At 35.8% G+C, this 26,930-nt stretch overlaps 1 protein-coding gene and 1 non-coding gene across 2 annotated transcripts; both read left to right on the top strand.

Annotated features, from left to right (window-relative positions):
* Window positions 1-10,845: 10,845 nt before the first annotated feature.
* On the top strand, window positions 10,846-25,870 carry LOC108990258 (solanesyl diphosphate synthase 3, chloroplastic/mitochondrial-like). Its single transcript, XM_018964163.2, has 12 exons — window positions 10,846-11,115; window positions 12,003-12,095; window positions 13,040-13,120; window positions 13,263-13,334; window positions 18,982-19,110; window positions 19,534-19,620; window positions 19,854-19,925; window positions 20,041-20,126; window positions 21,739-21,871; window positions 22,929-23,018; window positions 24,418-24,516; window positions 25,434-25,870. The coding sequence occupies exons 1-12, from the start codon at window positions 10,978-10,980 to the stop codon at window positions 25,611-25,613; spliced, it is 1,260 nt and encodes a 419-aa protein (XP_018819708.1). The 5' UTR covers window positions 10,846-10,977; the 3' UTR covers window positions 25,614-25,870.
* On the top strand, window positions 17,919-18,037 carry LOC118348336. Its single transcript, XR_004801430.1, has one exon. It is a non-coding gene; the product is annotated as a 5S ribosomal RNA (ribosomal RNA).
* Window positions 25,871-26,930: the final 1,060 nt, after the last annotated feature.

Genomic DNA, 26,930 nt, shown 5'->3' on the forward strand with positions numbered 1-26,930 from the left:
CGGGTTAGAGAGAAGGTCACCTTCAAAGGTCGATAGTTTGCAAAAAAATGCCATTGGAGATGATGTTGGCTTAGCCAGAGCCGTAATATTTATGTATTCTAGGAGGTGGGTGATGTATTGTTGTTGTAATAATATCATGCCATTAGTGACGTGAATAGCCTCATTATCGAGCAAGTAGTGGAGAGTACTGAGATCTTAAGGGCAAGCACTTGATTAAGTTTATCAGGAGAGATGATACAATGATGAGGATGTCGTTGATGTACACGAGAATGTACATTCAAAGGGCAGTAATGTTGTAAGTAAAAAGAAAAGTATCTAATTTGCAACAAGAGAAATCGAGGACAATGAGGTGTGTGATGAGCTGGGAGCACCAAGCTCGTTGAGCTTGTTTGAGACCGTAAAGGATACATTATAGCTTGCATACATGGTTGAGAAGATGGGATGGGAGAATCCTGATGGTTTAGACATGTACATAGTTTCATCAAATCGGCCATGGAGAAAGGCACTCTTTACGTTGAGCTGCCAAGCTTGCCAACCTGCAGACAGAGCTGAAGATAAAACCAAACATATAGTTATGGGTTTAATAATGGGGCTGTAAGTGAGCAAAATCAATGCTTGGTTGTTGATAAAATTCCTTCACAACAAGGCATGCTTTGCAGCGCTTAACTATGTCATCTGACGTCTTTTTTACTCAGAATACCCATGTATAACCAATAATATTCATATTGTGTGATTGAGTTACCAAGGTCCGAGTGCCATATTTTAGTAAAGCACTATTTCCTCAGCCATACTAATGCGCCATTCTAGAAATTTAACAGTCTTAGCAAGTGGGCTCTTGAAGTGGGGAAGTTGCAGTGGGTAAAAGGGCTCGTGGAGGAAGATAAAGCATAGTCACATTGGTATGCTAGTTAAGATTAGTGACGTTGTTTTGCAAGAAAGTTCTCATAGGATGAGAGCAACCAAGCACATTTATATAGCAAAGGTGAGGTGGCGGGGGTGTTTGATGTCAATGGAGAAAACGACTCTATAGGATGACATTGCGTTGCTGGATTGAGAGATGACTTTGTGTGAGGCAGAAAAGAGCTGTTGTGGGAAGAGGTGGATTCAATTGGAAGCTTGAGATTTGTGAGAAGTAGTGTGAACTATGGATGAGTGGGAGGATGAGTGGTGGATGGTTGGATGAGTTTTTGAAATGAGAGTAACGATTCATCTAACACAACATGGCGTGCAAGATATATGTAGCCAATGGTTGGGTCCAAACACTTGTAGGCAACATAAGATGGATTGTAGTCAAGGAAGATACATAGGGTGGAACGGAATTGAAATTTCTTGCGATTATATGGGCGAAGGAGCGGCCAAAATGAAGAGCTAGAGACACAAAGAAAGGTGTAGTCTGAATTGTTATTGTAGAGATGGTGGAATGGCGAATCACAAGAGGTGGAAGGAGTCGAGATGCAAATGCTAAGGTAGCATGCAGTTTGGAATGCATCATCCCAATATAGATAAGAACTGAGCTTTGGACGAGGAGGACTAACCCGATCTCAACCACATGACGGTACTTACACTCAATGACACCATTTTGATGGTGGGTGTGTGGGGAAGAAAGGAATGGAGAATGCCTTGTGAACTGAGGTAAGTATGCAAGGAGCGAAACTCTCCACCCTAATTACTTTGCATAGTTTTTATTTTGGTAAAAAGGTTGCGCTCAACTTGTTTTTTAAAGGATTGAAAATGGTGGTAACATATAATTTTGCTTTGATTGAAAATAATCAAGTTTAATGAGAAAATGCATCTAAAAATTAAATGTAATATTTATTTTCAATGAACGAGATGCATTAGGAAGACTATTAGTTTATAAAAAGTCAATCTTATAAAAAAGAAGAAGACACGTGCTTTTATTTTACTTGCATATAAATACTTGTATAGGCACACATGAAAGGTGTCATTTACAGTTTCATCAATTACACTTTCCTCTTTTCATCTAATCCGTAAACTTTCTCTCTTTCTCTCCCTGCTACTAGTTCGATAAAGTTTTAGAGTATTTCATTTCCTTCAATTAAATTGCTATGGCAATTTGAGTTTTGTCGTGATATCAAAGAAGTATCTTCCGCATTTGATACATAAGATTTCTGCCAAGAATTTTTAGATTTTTTCAAGATCTGCGATATTCTTTGTTCTAAATACAGAAATTGAGATTTCTGTCAAGAAATTCAAGTTTTTTCTTTCAAAATCTCAATATTTCTTCAATGGATTCTCTCATTGTTCCAAATCCATGTGGTAATCCCTCAACCCATATTTTCGTCATCATGGAGAAAATCCAAGAATTGTGGTGGTTACATAGGGGCTTAATAGAGATAATCTTCATACATGGAGGTGTTCAATGTCAATGGCAATCAATACCAAGAACAAGACTGCGTTCATGAATGGAATTTTTCCAAGCCCGTTGAAGATGATCCTCTGTTTTCTTCGTGGTTGAGGTGTAATGACATGGTAATATCTTGGCTTGTTAATTCAATTTCCAAAGATATTGCATCTACCATTTTATTCATAGATACTATATTAGAAATTTGGAAAGACCTACACAAAAGATTTACATAGGGAAATTGCCCTAGAATCTTTTAGCTTAGGAAAGATATTTCAACCCTAACACAAGGGCACAATTCTGTTCGTATGTTCTACTCTCAGTTAAAAGGCCTTTGGGATGAGTTGATGATACTTAAACCCATACCAGTTTGTGGTTGTAAACCAGTTTGTGTTTGTAGTTCTAGCAAACTTTTGATAGAAAACCAAGAAGAGGAGCAAGTATCACAATTTTTTATGGGTCTCAATTACTCATATTCTCAGTTCAGATGGCATATTATGCTAAATGAACTTTTTCCTTCTATTAGCAAAATCTTTTCTTTAGCTTTACAAGAAAAACAATGAGGGATTTTAACTAGTAATGTACATAATGTTGATACTTCCACTGCCTTAACAACGAAAGTCAATCCTGATGTTTCCATGATAAAGAGCAGCATTAGATTATAACAAGCTTATGGTAAACCACAACAGTTCTCTTCTCGAAAGGACAAGGTAGTGTTCAGTTACTATGGATATAATGGTCATATTGTTAACAAATGCTATAAGATTCATGGCTATCCTCTTGGTTGGAAGTCCACAAAAGGCAAAATGTTTAGTCCAGTGTTGTGAACCAAGTAAGCAATATTGATGAACCCTCCCAAATCACAGTTATTCAGGAGTAGTGTAGGAAGCTACTTGCTTTACTTCAATCTACCATAGAAACCAGATATGTAGTGAATCAACCTGGATTGCTACAATCTGCAGCAAATCGGGTTGGGTTATTGCAAACACCCATTTCAGACAATAATGCAATTACAAACATGTCAGGCAAAATTCACGCATTTTATTTTTTAACTCATTTGTTCATAAACACCTTCTCTCCATAAACAAAAGGAATAGATCATAAATAGTGGAGCCATTGATCACATGGCCAGTTCCATTTCTTACCTTAGTCCATTGTCTTCAACCGTTAATCATACAGTCAAACTTCCAAATGGGGCACTTGCACATGTAACTCATATAGGTATTGTGCATCTTTCACAATCTTTAACCTTTAACAATGTTCTTTGTGTCCCTAGTTTTTCATTCAACCTCATTTCAGTAAGCAAACTTTATGTGGACCTATATTGTTGTCTGACTTTTCTAGCTAACCTTTGTCTTATTCATGATTTACATTCTTGGAGGATGATTGGGATTGGTGAGCAGCGAGCTAGACTATTATATACTGTAGAATTCTATAGTAAGCTCCAAGATTGTCACAACAGTTTTTCCTCATGTTACAAATAATGCTTCTTCTAGCCATTGTCCATTTGATTTGTGATATTATAGGTTAGGTCATCTTTCTCATTCCAGATTGTTAGTTCCAAATAAACATGTACCTGACATTAAGATCTCCAACACAATTCCTTGTATAGTTTGCCCTTAGGCTAAACAACATAGACTTCCCTTTCCTTTGAGTCATAGTGTATCACTTTCTCCTTTTGAATTATACACTCTGACATTTGGGGGGTCATTTTCAATACCCTCTCTTGATGGTCCCAAATATTTTCTTACAATATAGTTGATGATTTCTCCAAATGCATTTGGCTATATATCTTATGCATGACAAGGGTCAAACTCGACAATTGATCCAATCATTCTTTACACTAACCAAAACTCAATTCCACATAAAAATAAATGTCATTAGGTCTGATAATGGCAATGAATTCCATATGCCTGATTTGTATGGTTCCAAAGAAACCAATCACCAAAAATCCTGTGTTGAAACACTACAACAAAATGGTATGGTTGAGAGAAAACACCAATACCTATTGAATGTTGCTTGTTCTCTGAGATTCCAAGCACATCTTCCATTGAAATTTTGGGGAGATTGCATCTTGAAAGCAACCTATTTAATCAACAGAACTCCTACTCTACTCTTATCCAACAAATCACCATATGAAATTATTTTCTCTAAAGCTCCTATGTATTCTCATCTAAGAGTCTTTGGATGCTTATGTTTTGCTTCTACCCTCTCTAGAAACTAACACAAATTTGACCATTGTGCTAGAAGATGTCTATTCCATGGATATCCATTTGGATTAAAAGGTTTTAAGGTTTTTTATTTTGAAAACCAATCCCTTCTTGTCTCTCTGGATGTAGTTTTCTTTTAAACTATTTTCCCTTTCCAATCATCGTCATCTTCTACTTCTATTTCATGTGATATTGTTGTTCTCCCTCTTCCCATTTCTGATATTCCTACTTATTTTACTTCATCACATCCTTCCATTGATCTCCCATCCTCTTCTTCTTGTTCTTCTCTTGAGAATTTCAACCCTACTACTGTTAAGCAATCCTCTAGAGCTCGCAAAACACCAACTTTCTTGCAAGATTACCATTGCAAGTTAGCTATTGCTCTTACTATCTCGGCTTCTACAGATGAAGGCATGCACTAGTAAGTTTACTATCCCTTATTCTATTTCCTCATTCATTTATATAAAAAATTGTCTCCTTCTTATAAATTATCAATCCTTTCTGTTTCTACCAATTTTGAGCCTATAACTTACTTGATGTAAAACAAACCTATAGGCTACAAATGGGTGTTTAAAATCAAATATAAATTTGATGATAGAATTGAAAGGTTTAAAGGAAGGCTAGTTACTAAGGGTTACACACAAGTTGAATGTCTTGAATTACAAGAAACATTCTCTCTTGTAGCTAAACTTGTAACTGTGAGATGTCTTCTAGCATTCTAGCAGTGGCTGCCTTTCGAAATTGGTTTTTGCACCAGTTAAATATTAACAATATTTTTCTTCATGGATTTGGAAGAAAAGGTATATATGGAGATCCCACCTGGTTTTTCTCGTGAGGGGGAGCACAACATATGTAGGCTTAATAAGTCTTTATATGGCTTGAAACAAGCTTATTGGCAATGTTTCTCCAAATTGTCTTTAACACTAACTTCATATGGCTTTATTCAGTCCCAACTCCAAGTTGATTATTCATTGTTTACTTTACATAATTCAAATAATTTTACCGCACTTTTGGTTTATGTGGATGACATAATAGTAGTTGGAAATGATCTTCCATCTATTATGAATTTGAAGTCTTTTCTTGATCAAAAGTTCAAAATAAAAAAAATATTGGAGATTTAAGATTTTTTCTTGGCTTAGAGGTGGCGCTCAGTTTGCTAAAACTATTGCTCTCAACCAGCATAAATATGCACTGGACATCCTTGAAGAATCTAGTTTTCTTAGTTCAAACCTCTCAAATTCCCTATGCAACAAAACTTGAGGCTTAGCAAAGAAGATGGTCTTCTCTTACAAGATGCTCTTTGTATCGCAGACTCATTGGCCGCTTGAGATATTTGACTATCACTAGGCTTGACTTGGCCTACACAGTTCAAGTACTCAGCCAGTTTATGGACAAGTCTCGACAGCCTTATCTAGATGTTGTTTATCGCATATTAAGATATCTGAAATCCACTCCAGGCCAAGGACTATTATTTCTAACAAGTGGTGATTTACATCTCAAGGCATTCACAGATTTAGATTGGGCCAATTGCCCTGATTCTCGTAAATATGTAATAGGCTATTTAGTATTTCTTGGTGATGCTCTTATTTCTTAGAAATCCAAGAAACAGTAGACCGTATCTCTCTCCTCAGCAAAAGCTGAGTATTGGGCTATGGCCTTAGCTACATGTGAGATCACTTGGCTCCTTTCTATCCTTCAAGCTTTACATGTTCCTCATCTAAAATCTGTTCTTTTACTTTGCAATAACCAAGCAGTTCTCCATATTGTTGCAAATTTAGTGTTTCATGAAAAGACCAAGCACATTGAGATTGATTGTCATCTTATTTGAGAAAAGCTACAAGCTAGTGTTATAAAGATTCTTCATGTTTCTAACTCTCATCAACTTAGTGATATTTTGACCAAACCACTTGGTACAACTCAATTTCATCTTCTTTTAGGCAAGATAGGTGTCATTAGTTTGTACACTCCATCTTGGGGGGAGTATTAGTTTATAAAAAATTAATCTTGTAGAAAAGAAGAAGACACGTGTACTTTTATTTTACTTGCATATAAATACTTGTATAGGCACACATGAAAGGTGTCAGTTACAGTTTCATCAATTACACTTCCCTCTTTTCTTCTAATTCCTAAACTAACTCTCTCTCTCTCTCTCTCTCTCTCTCTCTCTCTCTCTCTCTCTCTCTCTCTCTCTCTCTCTCTCTCTCTCTCTCTCTCCCTGCTAATGGTTCAATAAAATTCTGGAGTATTTCATTTTCTTGGATTAAATTGCTATGGCAATCCGAGTTTTGTCAAAGGCCCCTATACATCTGTACATAAAAGCTCAAGCAAAGCATTGACATACACTTTAGACACGGGAAAATGCAGGCGATGAAATTTTGCTTGCTAACACGAGTGGCATATTGTCGGAGGCTTATTTGGCAGAATTAGAAAACCAAACTTAGACATGACCTGACGAACTAGACGAAGGGCAAGGTGGCCAAGGCGGAGATGCCATCGATTAAGGGAGGTGCATTCACCAACAAAAGCTGCAAGGGAAGGCAAAGAGGATATAGAGGTGGGAGAAGGCCACAAGTAGAGACAGTCGCTACTCCAGCCTTTGACCAGGCCGCACTGTCCTGTGTGACAATACTTGACCAGAAAAAATCAGCATGAATTTAATAAATACATTATTATCTCGTGTGAATTTGGGAATAGAAATGAGATTCTTTTGAATAAGCGGGACTCTTGTCTTCAATATACTATAACAAATCATATCGATTTATAAGTTTTATTGCATCTAGACAAAGCAAGTAGAAGATATGTATGTTATACGCGCATGGATGAGAGCTGAAATCCAATCATTTTTAAGTAAGCAAGCCTCACGGGACTAGCACAAATAACCACCAGACATATTAGTCGACTCTCTCTCACATACACCCGCGTAGAAACTCAAATGCACGCATGCAAAATTGGAGCACCATGCCTACTGCAAGGGCCACAACTTCTCATTCTTTACTTTTATGTGCTACTCCCCTCTAAGATGCTAGCTAGCAATTGTATTTAGCATCAAGACCCAAAAGCACCCACTCTATACGCCAATCAACCTAAATCTCGGATGAGAATTGTTACAATTTTCTGCTCTAAATACATCTCGTAATATTAAATGTGATTGGACACTATAAACCCATCATTAAATACAATAAAGATTACATACATATTATGTCTATTTTACTCTGAAATATAGTACATGTTAGGAGTAAAAAATTCATGTATCATATTAGCAAATCTCTACCTTCAAAACAAATAAAAGTTCTCCTATCTCGAAATTTTAGGTATTAGAAAAGATGAAGAATGCTATGCATCAACTACTATTTATTCTCATATTCTATACTTGTAACATTTTCGTAGAGTGTGAATGTGTTTTTCACAAAGTATGAGAGTATTTTTCATAGAGTGTGGGATGGTGAATAGTGACTGATGAGAATAATTTTTCTAAAAAATATACTCAAACATTTTATTACATTCGACACTGCTAGCCACTTACTTTTTTTAAAAAAAAACTATTGCAAGAAGCGATATTATAGACCCCCACATGTTGGAAATGATGTGTTATTCAAAAAACATATTGAGTGAGTAAATTTATAAAACTCATGTTTTATCATGTTAGCTGTTTATTTAATGAATTGATCGAATTTAAATCAATTCTTGAATAAAATGAATCTAGACTCGACTAGATCGTTCTTAGAGCCATGGATTATGATCAATAGGCTTAATGGCAAAATTAGTATTTGAGTTTTCATGTTTTATTACTCAAGACCTCGACTTTCAACTTTTAATTTTAAGAAACTTGCGATTAGGTATTTTTGTCAATATTCCATTAGAAAATTAGTGATGAGAGAATTGTCATGTGGCTTCCTATTAGTTTTCTAATTGGATATTGCATATTTTTTATAATTTATATATCAATTTTATGAAAGTTTGAAATCGAGATTTAGAATTGTAAAAACTTAAAAATCTAAGTATTTATTATATAATTAACCCTTATAACTATTCTAAACCATCACGTGCAACAAAAACATCATGGCTCATTTCCAAACCAAGCAACGAGCTGACTGATGATAGGACCCTTGATTTTATTGCCTATGCTTATCTTTTGTAATCAAAGTGACGTGGCTAGAGTAATAACTAAACAAGATTATTTGTTTAAGAAAAAGAGTCGGGCTACCCAGAGTAACCCACTTTGCTTGATCGGTAGTTATTTTAATTTTTTATTCATATTTTTTAAATATATTTAAATATTTTTAAAAAATATATACAAATACACTTAAAATCACTTTCTTAATATTAAAAAAAAAATTTCCAAGCGATCACATTTGATGGATAAACTAGTTTTTTCCTAAGAAAAATGCTAAACATAATCACCCTATGCAATCGCCTCTTTTGACCTCCTTCTCCTTAATGATAAAACCGTGCATCCTCTCTGAAATTGCCATTACCTCCATTCTCCTTCTAAGTCCATTCTCCTTCATATTCTCTGCAATTGTAAGACCTTTGGTGTTATCTCAAAGTGAATAACAGTTTTAGAGATATGCTCATGATGAACAATTTATCATATTGACTTGCTCATATGTTGGTTCATCCTAAACAATACACAATGGAAGACCAAATTACTTTCGCTGTTTTTATTTTAGCAAGAGGGTATAGGTGCTACCAAGTCACTCATAGCTGAAAAACTGAGATTCTCTGAACGTATATACTTATAAGATTCAACCATCATCAACTATGTTAAGAAAACTCGTAGAAGAACTGTAAGAAACAAATATGCTCTAGTGTGGTACTCTTTGTACAAATTACACCAAATATCATTTACAATGTTGAATGAAATATAGAATGAAACATGCCCCATGAGAAAATAAATATCACACACACTTTATCTAAAACGTAAGAAAATAAATCTCCCAAGGAGGTAGAGAAAGTAATACAGAAATGGAAAAAAAAAAATCTCTTCGATCTAACCTCATCGAAGAAGATCCCTTCAATTTTCCTAAATCATCAGAAGATTAACAACAGACCAAAATGCAGGCAAAACAAAGTAACGATGTGCCAAGGTCTTCTTAAGTATTTGGGAGATCGAAGTGCCGAATCTTCTGTGTTTGGCAAAAACTACAGATTACGTATATTTTAAAGCTTGCGAACAGAGAGAGACACAGAGAGAGAGGCCTGGTTTGAGTTTGCAAACCGAGAAAGAGAAGAACTAGCCTAATCTGGCTGCGTTTGTGAATCGAGAGAGAGAATTGGAATGAGTAGAAGAATTGGTATGCTTCTTCTTCTTTTTTATTACTTTTTTATTTGTTATTACTTGGCTGACGTGGTACCACGACATGTCAACCGATTGCACGACGACTCCATCCTGCCAGTTGTACATAGCGACTTAGGTTATATTTAGAAAATGAATTATTTCGTATTAAAACTTCTCATAATTTTCTTTATAAGTATAATTTAAATATAAAATAATTTTAAATTTTAAATTTTAAAATTTTAAATTTTTTTATTTAATCATAACCTAATCATTATAATTTTCTTAAACTTTCATAAAAAAACATAAAAAATTATATAACTATTTTAAATTTAAAACAAAAAATATTAAAAAATAATATTAATTTAATTTATTAATATTTTTATTCAACCTTTTATCTTTCTTTTTTTAAAATCTAATAAAATATCTTAACTCAAATAATTTCACCATTATTCACAAACTATTTTATTATTATTCACAAAATTCATATCTTATCATCCAAATATAACCTTACTCAAATAAACTTGAAAAACTTTAGATTTATTATATGGCCACGTTTGGTTAGCCAATATAAATGAGATATTTTCATCTCATTTGTACAATATAGTAATTTTTTCTATTTAAACACATTATATTTTATCTTTAAATTTTAAAAACAACAACTTAAATAGTAATAAACGAACAATTCAAATAGTAAATAAACAGTAAAAATTGAGTGAACAGTGTAGACTCGCACGTCCGTCTTAAGCTTTTTTGTTTTTTCTTATTTTTACGTAAAAAAGCACAAATCATTTAAATATGAGTATAATAGAAAATGTAGTTGATTGAAAAAAGAATTTATTTTATTTATTTGAATAAAATATTAATAAAAATAATTTAGGAGATGAATAGAAAATTACTGTTCATTTCCTAAATTAAAATTCTAAAATAGAGAATGGGATAGAAGATTTTTAAGTTTTTTTTTTAAATTTTTCCTATAATTTAAGAATAATAGTGGTATAGGAAATGGGATGGGATGCTCTAAACGACCAAATCACTGTAGGAGAGCTAATTATTTGGACTCAGCGCCTCCCGTACCCCGTTCTCTCTCTCTCTCTCTCACTTGATTTCTGTTCTCGAGTCTCTCGACCATGTTATTCTCTCGGATCTCTAGGATTCCGAGAACAGCCATTAACGGGCGTCGCTGGTTTCTCTCTCTGTGGCCAGAACACCATCCCCAACTCCGTCGCTCCGAGAATCCTTGCTTTCCTAATGGTTCTTCCTTTAAGGTCGCTCCCCTTCAAGAAATCTATTTGAACCTTTTTTGTTTGTTTTTTCTTGAATTGAATTGAATCTACCATGTTATTCGGTGAGCTAGTGAGGTGAGCAGTATGTTATTTTATTAGGTTTACCTGGGAATACTTACTACTTGGTAAGATGAATGAAGTTGGGATAATTGCTTATATAGCTTTTTTTTTAGAGTAAATTCCTAATCGTAGCCCCTGAGAATCAGTTCCAGAAAAAAGAAAAGAAAAATTTTTGGCCCCCATGGAATCTCTTCCCGTAATCAGAAGCTGTTCTTTGATGACGGGTTGTTGTTGTTGGTGGTGGTGGTGGGCCGGTGGCGGCGCTGCTTCTTAGCTTTGAACTTGATGAACAGTTCATGAGTAAAAAGTTGCATTATGTCACTAGGGAAGAGTCGTGCTAGGTTTGGGTACATTCTTTTATTTTCAGAATATTTTATTATTATTTATTATTTTTATTTAATTTTTTATATTATTATTTTTTTCATTACTATTCCCAACTTTTATCAACAATTTTCAATTTTTACTGTCCAAACGTATCTATATAAGGGTACGGTACTTTACCTGATAGACCGAGGTCTGCTGGGAAATCCAATAGAAATAACTTGAGAAATCACTAGAGTATTTAAAGTTGACTGCTTTGAAGAAAATCTTTCATGTTTATCCTTTATCGATTTGGTGAATGTGTCTGGGCACGTGCATCTTTGAGTGCCAGTATATTTTTTTCGATCAACCTCTACTGTTTCTAACGTGTCTTTTTTCTTTCCTCATCTTTTATTAAGTAGAGCTCTACTCAAAACGACAAAGCTTGGTGGTTATATATTTATAGGCCACTTATTTTGTTCCCGCCATTGTTTCTGGTGATTTTTTAGGTCTTGGCCGGTAGTGAAAAATCTTACTGGGGTTTTCCTGCCTTGCATGGTTTTAGACATAAAATCCATCATCAGAGCAGCTCCATAGTTGAGGTAAGGCGTATCATTTTCATTGCCTGCTTTCCTGAATATGCAATTACAATTACAATTACGAGTAAATGTACCTAGCTGATATATTTTACAGGGGGAACGTGAATGTCAGAAGTCCAAGAATCATTTAGTTTTATAATGCTTTCCATTTCTTTTCCTCTGTTTTTTTTTTTTTTTCATTTCGTTTTGGATTTTCCCTTGTTTGGCAGAAGTATACCGATATTTCATCCTGAATATATTTTAAATTTTCATATTCTCTCAGTCAATCTTGCATTTTATTTGGCCTTGGTTCTTGACTTGAAAATTGAAATTAATTCATGTGAGCGATCACAGTAAAGGATGAAATTTGAGAATAGCAAAGCTGAAGGTTGAAAATCCCTGGGTTGGGGGTATCTAAAACCAATTCCCTTTGTATGCCAAGGGTGGAAGTGTTCATTTTGTTTTTAGAAGGCTGGATGTAAGAGCTTGATAGTATAGAGGAAGTCATGTTTAAATGTATGAAGTAAATTGAGTGTGCAGATGACACTGCTAAATTATCTTTTTTCTTCTCGCAGAACTTTAAAAAAAAAAGGTATAAAGGAGCTTTGTTGTGATAAATATGTTGTTAGGAATTGAAGAAGGTGTTTTTGTGGAAATAGAGCTTTAGGAATGCAAGGATATTGCTTCTGGTGTATAATGTGGAAGGAATGCTAAAGGGAAAAAATCCATAGTTCAAAGTCGGGGGTTATGATGGTTTGGAAAAGGTCATGGAGAGAATCAGATAGTATGTTGGTTATGTAAATTTGTGTAAACAAAATTTTTTTTGTTACTTTATAATCGTCGTATAATGAGTCACATACTTCACATGTTCTCTTTTTGCTTGTTATGCTTTGCACGTCACCCTTCCTGTAGGAAAGTAGCTTGTTCTGCCCCTTTTACCTTGATTTTCCTTTTCACCATTTCTCCAGGAACAACAAGACCCCTTTTCACTTGTTGCTGATGAGTTATCACTTCTTGCTAACAGATTGCGGTTGATGGTAGTTGCTGAGGTATCTGATTTTCTTACTTTTCTGTTAACTGACAAATCGGTATTATTTTTGGGACCTTGGAAGAAGTAATTAAATATAGCTGTCTTTCATGTAACATTCAATTTGATATCATGTGATCAAATCGGGATTTCGTCTGATCCAGGTCCCCAAGCTTGCATCGGCTGCTGAATACTTCTTCAAAATGGGGGTAGATGGGAAGAGGTTTCGTCCCACGGTAACAAAATTATTACTTTATGCTAATCTTGAGAGCTTTCTCCACTTCTTGGGTGGTTGTTTGGTTGTCATCTTATGTTTTATAGAAATTTATGCTTTAATTGTGACTTTGATGTGAGAGGAAACCCTTCAAACAGACATTTCATTTTTTTTTTAATGGTCACACACATCATGCTAGTAGTGAAACATTCGCTATTCTACTTTGGTTTTTTTTTTCCCCCTTTACTACCATTATTTAAACAGGCCTTTGAGGCTATTGTCTCAGGTCAAACCTCAATTTAGTGATTTGAGACCCACATTTAATGGTGTTTCCCACTCATAATTTTTATTTATGAATAAGATATTTTATTAAGATAAGTAGCAAGGCAAAGCCAAGTACACATGAAGTATGCAAAGCCAAGCCCACTCACATTTATACTTAGTTACAATGTGTGTCCCATATCCCTGTTAAATCTGTTCTAATATCAAGAACTAGTGTACACACATATTTACATACTTATGTTTTGTCTATTTTATCAATTTTCACAAGATTCTACAATCCCAAAGAGTATTTTACATCTTCTGGTACTTGTGCTAAATAAATAAATAAATCTTGAAAGACTGTTGTAGTTCGAATCCTCTTGGGTGCAAACAATTTCTAGGGCCATCGGACTGGGAAAACTTTCCCTTGAATTACCCGAGGTGTACTTGTGGGAAACTCATTGCCGAGGGCCTATGCACCCCCGGGATTAGTCTGGATTTTGTTCTCGGACACCCGGTGCCAATAAAAAATAGTATATTATGCAAAATCATTGGTCTATATAGCTACTCCTCACCTGAATGTAATAGACACACTTCACATAAGTCCTAAGATTTGAAACTCTAGGGTGCTTCTCTATTGCTCTAAGTGTGGTGCTCTCTCTCTCTCTCTGTGTGCGTGCACGTTAGTTTTTTTTCCCAAATGCTAGACTTCACGATGGGGGCAGCCCTCCCCTATAGGGATGACAATTTGTGTCGCATCATTCGGGTTCTGGTTACAAAACAATCAACTCTAACTTGACCCTAGTAATTAAATGTGCCAGTACAGTTCAAGTCATTCGGGTTTGTGTTGGGTTATTCATGGTCACAAAGGAGTCAACTTAACCTGACCCAAATAATTAGATGCCTCAGTCCAATTCAGGTAATTTGGATTTGTGTTGGATTATTCGTCAACTTAACCTGACCTGAATTATTAATTGTCTCAGTCAGATTCAAGTCATTTGGGTTTGTGTCTGGTTATTTGGATTCAGGTCAGATTAACCTTCTTTTATCACTATCTATAATCATAGACACATTTTCTAATGTATCTATTTAGTCATATCGTTATCTTCAGTTCTTTATGAGACATTGCCTGAATAGCTTGGTCAATCATTGGTACACATCAACACATTGGCAACGTCCATCAGATTAGGAATATATTAGAAACTCGAAAGTTTTAAATTTTCAGGAATTCAAGTATGGATTGTGGTACTCAAAATAGGTCACCAATTTTATAAATATGACAATCCAGCAAAAGTTTGCACAAGTGAAAATGGAAAAAAGGCACATACCAGTTCTTGAGTTTGGCTTTGACTATCCTCTTGTAGTAATCAAAGAAAAAAAATGATTCTTCATTTTTGGGATTTGATCTTGGTGGTTTTGATTTTGAGGATTTAATATTTGGGGATCTTATGACTAGGGTGCTAGGGTTCCTTCCAATACGAAGGTCAAAGGGTTTTTCATAATTTGAGGGTTCTCACTTTTTAACATTTGTGAATACTGATAAAAAAAAAAACTTTTTAACATTTGTGAATTTCTCGAAACTTACTTATCAAAATAGATGCACAGGTGTTTTTGTTTGTCATTAATATTCGAGTGTACCAGATTCACTCCTTGAGAGCCCTCTTTCTTTGTTTTGAAGTTGTCTCCAGTCTTAAAGTGAACTTATCAAAGTCCGAAATGGTTCCTGTTGGCTTGGTTAATAATTTAAGCGAAGTGGCTGCCATCTTGTGCTGCAAGGTGGCATCCTTGCCTATGAAGTACCTGGGACTTCCTTTAGGGGCTCCTCATAAATCCAAGGCAATGTAGGAAGGGATTGTTGAGAAAATCGAGTGCAAACTGGCGGGTTGGAAGAGAATTTACTTGTCTAAAAGTGGTAGAACCATGCTTATTAAGAGCATATTAACTAATCTTCCAACGTACTTTTTATTTTTGTTCCCTTTGCCTGCAGGGGTGGCAAATAGACTGGAGAATATTTACCGTGACTTCTTGTGGGGAGGGTTAGAAGATGAGAAAAAATTATAGTTAATTAAATGGGATAAAATGTGCACCCTTTTGTCTTGTGGTGGATTGGGAGTTAGAAAATTGAGAACCTTCAACAAGGCTCTTCTTGAAAAGTGGCTATGGCGGTACCATCATGATGGGGCTCTTTGGAGAAGCATCATCGATGTTAAATATGGGAGCATTTGGGGGGATTGGTGCTCTAATGCAGTAAGAGGGGCCTCCTACGAGGTGGGTGTTTGGAAATTCATTCGGAATGGATGGGAAGATATACTCGGTAATTTCAGACTTGAGATGGGAAGGGGCACACGAATCAAGTTTTGGCATGATATTTGGTGTGGTGATGTGGCCTTGAAAAATGCTTTCCCCTCTCTTTATAGGATTGCGTTAGATAAGGATGCTTCTGTGGCTGATAATATGAGCATCTCCGCTAGTTCTCTTCATTGGTCTGTGAGTTTTTCTAGAGCTGTACAGGATTGGGAGGTGGACAAAATTGCTGACTTCTACAATGTTTTATATGCGTTGAAAGTGCAAGCAGGAAGGGAGGCCAGACTATTATGGACACGTACAAGGAACAAGAAATTTTCAGTCCGCTCTTATTACAAGGTATTGACGGTTCACCCCTCCAAGTTGTATTTTTTTTTTTTTGGCTGGTTGGCATCCCAAGGGAAAATATTGACTATCGACAAGCTGAAGAAGCATGACCTCTACTTAATAGATTGGTGCTTCATGTGTAAACACAACAGCGAATTAGCAGACCACCTGCTTCTCCATTGCGAATTAGTCAAGGCTTTATGAGATGACATCTTCTCTAGGCTTGGTATCGCATGGGTTATGCCTAGGAGTGTGATGGATTTATTGTCATGTTGGAGAGGGATTCGGGACCACCGTCACATTGCTGCTGTTTGGAAGATGGTGCCTCTATGTTTAATGTGGTGCACATGGATTGAAAGAAGTGGTCGATGTTATGAAAATAGGGAACGCTCTCCAGATGGTTTTAGGGCCTTTTTCTATCACACATTGTTGCTTTGGGCTTCATCTATAGTATTGAACGGAGCAAGTTTAATGACTTTTATGCTACTTTTCGTAGCGAGTAGTTTGTAACTAGGCTCTTTCTTGTATATTTCCTGTGTACTCGGGCATTGCCTGTTTATGTGGATTAATAAAAATTCTTACTTATAAAAAAAATTATATATTCGAGTGTAAAAGAGTTATTAAAATATATTCAGAAGTCATTAAAACTTTTTGATGATCAATACCATGCATATAATGAGAATGGTGCAAATCGAATAGTGCATTACAAAAGTGGCGAATCATATAAATGAGTCAATAGGGTCAACCCATAGATTACACGAGTGGACCCAAAAATGAGTCAATTCGGGTTTGTTTCAAATTGATTTGGACATGATTAAGTACAATCCCAACCCTATTATTTCGTGTTGTGTTCATGTCGGGTTCATGGGCCATGTAAAAAGTTTCCAATCCTACTCCCCCTACAAATAAACTTTGTTACCATAGTGAAGAAAGGAATCAATCTTAAGTCTCTAGTGTGATGCCAAGAGACTTTACCATCTAAACTAGTGGACACCTTCAATAGCTCTTAACTCTACTTTTTGTCTCATCAATACATTTTTAGGATATCAAAATACCTTTAGCAAAATCTGATTTGTTCTTTTATGTTTGATTAACACAAACTTAATTATTTTGAAATATAATTTAAATTGCATCACATATGAGTCTGGGACTCGTACTGTTTTCAAAAATTTTAAAGTTTTATTTTGGCACAACACCTTAGCTTCAAAAGGAGATTTTTTAGTAGGGAATGAATATGTGTTTGGGGATGTGGAATAATGAGAAACTTTTCTTTCAAAGAGTTGCAAGGCCTTGGTATGATTTAAGATGATAGACCCTTGCAGGAGGAATAGAGGTTTAGGAAGGCAACTGTTAGCAGTGACCTGGAAAGGATAATCCTTATGGAGGAGATATGTTGGAGACTATAATCAAGGGCATTGTGGCTTTAGGGAGGGTATAGATGCATAAAGTTATTTTATTGAGCGGCAATATGAATAGAAGGAGCAATTCTATTGACTCCCTACATGTGAATGGAAGAAACAATTGGAGTCACATTAGAATCATTATAAAGAGAAATAACTTCTCTCCCAAGTAATGTGGGATCCCATACACCAGCTATAGTCATCCTCAGTATGGGGTATCACAATCTCTTGTATAACGGCTTTAGTAAAATTTCTTACATTGGATAGTAATAGTGGTTAATTGTTTTTACAAGTGCAAGAAGAGTGGGGGAATTGGGTGCGATCATACCAGCACTAATGCAACGTATCCCATCAGAACTCCGAAGTTAAGCGTGCTTGGCAAAGAGTAGTACTAGGATGGGTGGCCTCCTCGGAAGTCCTCGTGTTGCACCCCTTTCTTGCTCACATTATGTTTTGTATCATAACCCCAAGGGGTTGGTTCAAGTGGTAAAGGCCTTGGTCTTGGTTGTATGCTCCCTCCAGGTCTTAAGGTTATCCTCTTGGGTGCAAACAATTTCTAGGACCATCGGACTTGAATTACCCGATGTGTACTTGCGGGAAACTCCTTGCCAAGGGCCTGTGCACCCCCGGGATTAGTCAGGACTTTGTTCTCGGACACCCGGTGCCAATAAAAAAAGGGGGGGGCAGATTACCTTCTTTTGCATTGTGAGGTTTCTATCCTTCTAAGGAACATGGTTTTTGACATCTTTGGGGTTAGATTGGGTTATACCTTCTCATGTGCTGGATCTTTTAATGTGTTAGAAAGGACAGTTTGGTAGTCATCAATGCACACTGCTTTGGAGAATGGCCACGTTGTGCTAATTGTGGTGTCTTTGAAGAGACAAAATTGATCTTAGTTTGGAGGATTGTGAGAGATTGGTACTGGAGCTTACCGGAGCTTCAAATCTTTCTTTCTTATTACCCTCTTTCATTGGATTGTGGTACAAAATTGTGCTACTTTAAATTTCTAATTTTCAAGAATGTTTGACACTTTTTTCCTTTTGCTAGTTAGGTGGATGCCTTGTATCCTTTCAGTGTACTGAAGTAAGACACTTTTCGTCCTAATAAAACTTTTCATTACTTATAAAAAAAGAGTATTTTTTATGGATTAAAAAAAATATCCATAGTTTTGCCTGTACATGCTGTTGATGTGCTCTTTCTCTGAGTTTAATTTTATCTTTTTGCCCTCCAAACAAACTAGCCATTTTTTCCACTTGCTCATGCACCACAATGGGGACTTGATGTTTCACAGCTATTGTTTTGGGAATTTATGCCAGCAACACTGTATGTGTCTCGTCATCTTGTGTGTATCGAATGACATATATATGTTCCATGCAGGTTTTGTTATTGATGGCAACAGCTTTGAATGTCTCTATACCAGAACCATATCCCAGTGGGTACGGAGATGCTTCTGACGAACTACGTGCCAGACAGCAATGTATAGCTGAGATCACAGAGATGATTCATGTCAGTTATTCTTCTTTAAACGCTTTTGTGCAATATTTTTGCTGATCCTGATACATCTTTGGATCATCAGTTCCTGAATGAGATAGTAAGAAATGAGAGTTCCAGTCCACTGATCATTTTTAATCATGGCTCATTTCATCTGTTTGTTTGTCTTTTATTTTTCGTTTTGCTAGTAATTTTAAATATACTATTTTATTCCATTTCTACCTGGTAGCAACAGGCTATGAGAAGATCTTACCATTTTCATTCTTCTCATTTCTATGTTGTGATACACGTGTATTTGAAATGGCCCTTGAGAAAGCCATAGACCATGCAGTTGGCTTTTTCCTGTATTGTTCTGCACAGTTGTGATGCTCCTTTTCATACCATGAGCCTTCTTCATTATTTCTTGGATACTCGACATACTTATGTCATTGTCTTTAGGTGGCAAGCCTTCTACATGATGATGTCTTGGATGATGCGGATACAAGACGTGGCATTGGTTCACTAAATTTTGTAATGGGCAATAAGGTACGTTTTCTATTTTAAATTGGTCACATTTTCCTTTTATTTTTGTGAAAATACTAATTTTAATGTATCTCTGCTTTACTATATTGGCAATCACTGAAATTCTGTTTTGGCTCTTTTAAAGAGTAATAGACTGTTTTCAGGGATTTTCGCTCCCCCTGATGTTTTGCCAATCCAAGTTGTGGAGCAGAGTAGCCTGACATTGTTTTTTATCCTTTGGCTCATTTGAAATGCAGATAGCAGTACTAGCAGGAGATTTTCTGCTCTCTCGAGCTTGTGTGGCACTCGCCTCATTGAAAAACACGGAGGTGTCATATTTCTTCTACATATCAATAGAAGTGTCAAACTAGATTGAGCAATGATATGGAGGTGTAGAGTTTTTTTTTTCAACTCATTGTCTGTGCCATTAACGTGTATCTTTAGGTTGTATCATTACTGGCAAAAGTTGTGGAGCATCTTGTGACAGGTGAAACCATGCAAATGAGTGCTACATCTGAACAACGTTGTAGGTATCCTGCTCCACTATTCCCATCATTTATAAATTTCGGGAGTACATATGCAAGTCTTATGAACACAATAGTTTCTCAGCATTCATTTCTCTCGTTTTTCCAACCTGTCTGGTATTCCTTATACTTTCATACTTGCTGATGCCTCAGATCATCCGAGTGTAGTTTGTCACAAACTTACTTTAATGCAGGATGGACTAAATAGTTTTCACGCACAGATAACTTTACTAAGATGATTGTTCTCTTCTTTTTCTTTTTTTTTTTTTTTTTTTTTGTGATAAGTAAACAAGGAGATATACAAAGGTACGCCCTATCTATGTGGACGCAATAGAGACAAGAAAATCATGTAAATCAAGGCCATTAAAGTCTATGGCCCAACAAGTACATAGAGTTCTAATAAAAAAAAGCTTTTAGTTCCTCTATTTATCTCTCCTTGTCTTTGAACATCTGATCATTGTGCTCCTGCCACAAACACCACAAAATGCATATAGGGACCACCTTCCACACAGCTTTAATTTGTTGAATTGTTCCAAAATTTGTGTCACTGGTTCTACAGTTTGAATGTCTGTTTTTTCTACGTTCCTATGTTTTCTCTGTTTAGGTAAACATGTTTTATCTATTTAATATCTTCTGTGATTTGCCCATCTGCATTGTATTGATTTTGTTCAACATTGGAATGATGCAATATCCTCAACTGTTGATCATATTTACGTTAGAATATTCAGTTTCATCATCTCTCTCTTGTATTTATTTTTTAAAAGACTCACTTTACCATATGTCATTCGTTATGTCGTCCTCTTGTAGCTCAAAGGAGAGAATTAGTGATTTGTGTGAGATGATACTTCTGTCCTAAACGAATTAGGTGATGGATGTTTTGTGGAAGATTTAACACCTGATAAAAAAATTTGCATTGACTTGACCAAAAGCCACCGAGACATTTGACCTGCTTGATGCTTAAGTGCCCACCTATGGCTTAGTAGCACAAGCTCACATCTCGTAACACGTATGCTGTGCCTTGGTAATTCCTTGATTCACCTTAATAAATATTGTCAGCTTCCAGCTTGTGCGTGCATGTGGGCATTATCAATTCATTTATAAGTTTAGCACAACATCCCTGCAGGCAATGGTTGCCTTCTTGGGGGTGAATATTCCATGGAAAGTGTGGCTTAAACACGAGGTGTGCGCACACACATAACACATCAAACACACGACTTCCTCATGTGAATGCATGTGAATGCTGTAGAATCACTCATGTGAATGCATGTGATTATGTGGCAAGATATGAGTAGATTGGGTATCTTGGGTGAAACTGGAGATTCATAATTCATGTTTTAACTGTTAGAAGTTTCATTAGTAGACATTAGCTATGCATTTATATACAAGCAAAGTTCAGTTAGCAAGAAATTTAAGCATTTAGTGAGTAGTTCGTAGGTACTGTTCACACTACTGAACTGCAAAATGATCCATGCTACTGCAGTTATAGCAGTGAAACAGTAAGGATAATTTGGTCTTTTGATTTTGATAAGTACAGTTCTAATAAACCCCAACCTTACCTCCAGGATTTCTGGAGTAGTAGTAATTTTGTGATAATACAGTCTTCTTTTGGCAATTGCAGCATGGAATATTATATGCAGAAAACATACTACAAGACAGCATCCCTAATTTCCAACAGCTGCAAAGCAATTGCCCTTCTTGCTGGGCAGACTGCTGAGGTTGCAATGTTGGCTTATGAGTATGGCAGAAATCTGGTTTGTTTCTCATCCAAAAATAAAGAACAAATCTGGCCTGTAAATTATTTTAGCTCTCTTATCTGTTAATTACTTCCTGGGAAAGAACTAATCCAAAAAAAAAAATTACTTCCTGGGAAAGAATTAGAGAGTGACGGAAGTCTGGAATAAGCTTTCCTTCCTAACCTCAAGTTACTAGGCCTCTCGTTCTATACAGATAAAAAAATGGCAGAAAAATGAACCGCACCTGAGGATCTTATGAGCTGATTTAATGCTCTGGCAGGTCAAAGAGGATCGCCTATACATTATTTTCTGAATTAAATGACTAGTTGGGGCTTTCTCTTGTATCGCCCCTCTGCACTCTTAGTGAAAATTTGAAGTACCAAGAAATACCAAAATTGTTTTATGCCTAACTTATTGTTGTAGTTAATTTAATTCAATTTTTGTAATCAAGTATATGGGTTTGGGTCCATTTGTATTGCAGTTTTTGCAATTGCCTACGTTTATTGCTAAGCTCTATTAGGATCAAGTTTAGAAGGAGAATGCTGTTATTATGTAGAAGAGCATAGCTTTTCATGTTAAATGATAGCACCAGTCATCTTTACCTTGATTGGCATGCTGTTATCTATATGAAAGGTGAAGAATGGGCTGTAAACACGAGACCATAAACTACAGTTCTGTATGCATGGAGAGGGAATCAGGGGGGAGAGGGGATGAGCAACCCAAACCCCCCCCCCCCCCCCCCCCCCAAAAAAAAAAAAAAAAATCAGGCTGCCTATGTGAACAAACAAACTTTGCCTGAACATTCATGACTTCCCTGTTCTCTAGACAATCATGCATAGGTGTTGCTCCTGTATATGTCCCGTGTACTTGGGCCATCCTATTTCTTTCATCATTGAAATTCTTCTTTACCGATCAAAAAAATAAAAGTCATGCTTTTAGGGCCTGCAAATAATTCTGAACTGGATGCTTCCCTTCCCTTGCTCTGGACAAGTTTTGATGTCCTTTATTTATTTATTTATTTGTTTTTTGTGTATCTATAGAGCTGACCGTTGGTCTATTTTGTTTTCTTCCTCAGGGACTAGCATATCAATTGATAGATGACGTTCTTGATTTCACAGGAACATCAGCTTCCCTTGGAAAGGGTTCTCTATCTGATATCCGCCATGTAATTCATCTATCCTCTGATATCTTCTCAAATGATCCCTATTAGCCGTTTTACTTGTCCCCTTTGTCCTCTCACCTCCGTCATTTGTGTAAGGAAAATACTTTAGCCACAAAGGGATTCCACGAAAGTAAACCTACAAACTGATGTGACTTGATGTGGTTCGTCAAATTGTAAAGTTACTTTTATTATAAAATAGATTTAACGGATTCCATGAAGACACATCAGTTTGTAGGTTTACTTTATGTAATCTTTGTGTCTGTAGCAGTTCTCTTTGTGTAATCTGTCCAGTTTAGGCAATAATTATTTTACTTAAAGTTCACACTGTTAATGTGTCCACTTAGATGCTTGGACAATTCATTGGTAATGTCATTTGTTTTTAGTTGAAAGCTTCTTGAAGTGCATGGTTACATGGGATAACCTAGCATTCCTGCCGATCTTTGTTCAGAGACAAGCATACTTAAATAACTCAAGCTATTAAACTATATATTAGCTAGAAATGTGCTGGGAGGACAAGAATAATGATTTCATACCTTGACCCTTGTGATCTACATCATGGCACCCTTTTTACTTCTAAATAGTTAGCAATACCTAGAAATAACCTCAAATTGGACCTGTTAGATTACTAAAATTGCACTATAACATAATGGTGAGTGTGTTTTTAAAGTTTTTTGTATGGTGGTCTATTGCTAGCATTTGGCTGCATTATTATCAGCAATTGTAGGGGTCTCTATACCAACTTGTGGATTGTTGGCACATCTATTAGCATTACATGTTTGGTAGTTTGTAATAACGAGCTTGTATTTATTCCCTTGCTGTTTTTGGAATTGAAGATTCTCCATTTTTTAGGCCTGGAATTAACACCTTATTTAACACCTTTTATGTGTTCATCGAAGGTCTTGCACCTGTAATCCCAGTGTTTCATTATGTCACATTCATATATTTCTGGTGAATTAATTGAGGATCAAACTGGAACATCAGTTTGTGGCAAGCGGTAACTTAATTATTCCTGAGTTTTCCAGTGGTAGTGTTCCTCCATCTTTGTTCTTTCAGCACACTATTGGAGGATCCCTCCAACTACCCCTTTTTGTCAAGTAGCACCCTTAGTCAATATTGTGTCATGTCATCTGTGTATCGCCACCTTGGCAGTCAAACTGGGCCGTAGGGTGCATTTGACAGTTGATGGTAGGTTGAAGGTGCAGTGTGCCAGTTTTGAAGTTTGGGCTGCAATAAAACACCTATCAATTTGGGGGTGGAAAGTGTATTTTCTCTTTAAAGTTTTTACATAATGTATATTTCGAAAGCAAGTTTTTTCCTATTTTATTAAGACCAATATCAATGATGAATACACCGAGTTTTTTTTTATATCCCATTAGCAAAAGAAATAAATGTACTTTTGTAGGGAATCATAACTGCTCCAATACTGTTTGCTATGGAAGAGTTCCCTCAGTTGCGAGCAGTTGTTGATCAGGGCCTTGACAACCCTGCAAATGTTGATCTTGTAAGTCCATCCAGTTTATTTTTCTTTTAATTGTACTTGTCAGGAAAAAAGTCTTTTGATTATTCTTGTGGACTGTTGCATGTGATATGTGATGTCAGTTGCCAAAACTGCTACAGACAATACTTGAAGATTCTATATTTCATTCTCTCATAACTATTAGTTGGTTTTAAAATCCTCTGCTGGAAGGGGACAGGTTTCTAAATATCTGTCGAGTTTGTACAAGAGTTGTCATATCTTCGTCGCTCTCCTGATTTTTTTAACCCGGACACCCATATTTTGACTGGGAGAAATCGACACTGCATTGGTCTCTTCTATTTGTGCATTTCATACCCTAAGAATAAATTTCTCTACTTTCAAATATGGCTTTGACTCGGATGTAGTATAGCTTCCTGCCAAATCATGCCTTCTGTTAAACTTCTCTATTGTGCATTTCATTCCCTTTGAATAACCTTTCTGCCTTCACATATATGGCTTGACTTCCTTCCAAAGCATGCCTTCTGTTATTCCGGTTCAAGACTTTGTGTCCTTTTTCAATTAGTCTCACCTTCATAATGACCCAACTTCCAAAACCATTTCATTTCTCTTGAACTGGCCATTTATATGCTCAAGGAGATTTTCAATCTGTGGATGGGACTATGAAACTGATTCGCTGTCATCTTTTCTCGTATGACCTTAACTAGTCACGATATGTTCAATAGATACTAACTTGTATTACTTACTTCTGCCTTTTATTTTATGGGAACATAATGTGCAGGTTTTTAGTTCCAATATCAAACATGTGCCCGCATTATTTTGATATTTCTGAATCTATTTGTCAGACTACAACCTTGATGAAAATACCTCCGATTAAAATAAATAGGCCATTCTTATCTTGTTGGATTCTTTTTCTGAAATTTTATCTCTATCTATAAAATTAGGCTCTCGAGTACCTCGGGAAGAGTCGCGGAATACAGCGAGCTAGAGAGCTTGCCACGAAGCATGCCAACCTTGCTGCTGCAGCAATCCATTCTCTCCCGGAGAACGATAATGAGGAGGTAAGAAAATCAAGGAGGGCACTCTTGGATCTCACTCGTAGAGTCATTACCAGAACCAAGTGACCAGACAATACTTGCAATTCACACCATATATAGAGACATTATACGTGTCTTTCATTATTTCTGTAACGTGAGGGGCAATGCCCCCTCGTTTTGATATATATTCTTTCAATCATTGCAATTTCTTTTTTCAATAATTTTTGAAAAATCACTATTTTCTTGTAAATGAAACTCTTAGCTTGGAGAACAATTACACAGCTGACTATTTGACAATGTGGAATCGATTGCCATTGTGTCGACTCTTGGCCATTCTTGAGTTATTTTCCAGGTTGGAAGATGTCCATCATTCACTGAGATTGTCCTTGATTTATTCACATTTTCTGTGGGGTCTGCACGAGGAGGTTGTAGTGTTCTCGTATCAATCTTAACCAGACAAAACTGGATTGAAAATGAATCTATTTTTTAATCACATTTATTGCAAATCTATACTCATACGGTCTCTGCTTAATATTTTATATGATATATACTAAACGGATGGTGCTTGTATGGGATGAGCAAAACAATAGGTGTTTTTATTATTAGTAAATATAAAATATATCTGTATTCACAGTCCATCTCAATTCATCTCAACTCATCTTACTATTATTTATTACTATTTAGCAATTTTAACTCACAAATCTCATTACTATTCATAACTCATCTCACTACAATTTACAATTCATCTAAAATCATCTAAACTCATATTCGAATCCAAACGACACCTAATTCTTACATTTAGGTGCTGATTGGATAGTGAGTTGAGATGTAATGAGATGAAAGTTGAATAAAATATTGTTATTATTTTAGGATTTGAAAATGTTGAATTTTTTATTATATTTTGTGTGAGAATTTGAAAAAGAGCTTTTCTACATAATCTCCATTATACTCCACACTCCACATAAAAATTTTTTTTTTGAGTTTATTCTTTTTAAATTATTTCAAATTTTCTATTCATTATTTATATAATAAATATTTGATAAAAGAAAAAATTAATAAAAATTAAAAATAATGTGGAGTATGAAGTGTTGGGAGGTTGTGAAGATTTTTTGTTTGAAAAAATTATAATGATAAAATAAGATTAGACGAAATAATTTTACTATCCAAACGGAGCTTAAATTACAAAAGGCTTGAGATAGATATAATTCCACTTGTAAAGGATTAATTGGATATTATTGGCAGCTGGGTCGCATGCAGATGCACAATAAGGGAGGATGGTCGAATAATAAATTTGTGAAATGAATCCCCAAGCATTTTGATCAGGTTATTTATTACCTACCTTTTGTATTGGAATAGTTAATACATGAGTACGTACGTGTAAACCTGAAGTAACATTTCAACCCT

This window comes from Juglans regia, chromosome 4 (genome assembly GCF_001411555.2).
Source record: "Juglans regia cultivar Chandler chromosome 4, Walnut 2.0, whole genome shotgun sequence".
Taxonomy (NCBI): Eukaryota; Viridiplantae; Streptophyta; class Magnoliopsida; order Fagales; family Juglandaceae; genus Juglans; species Juglans regia.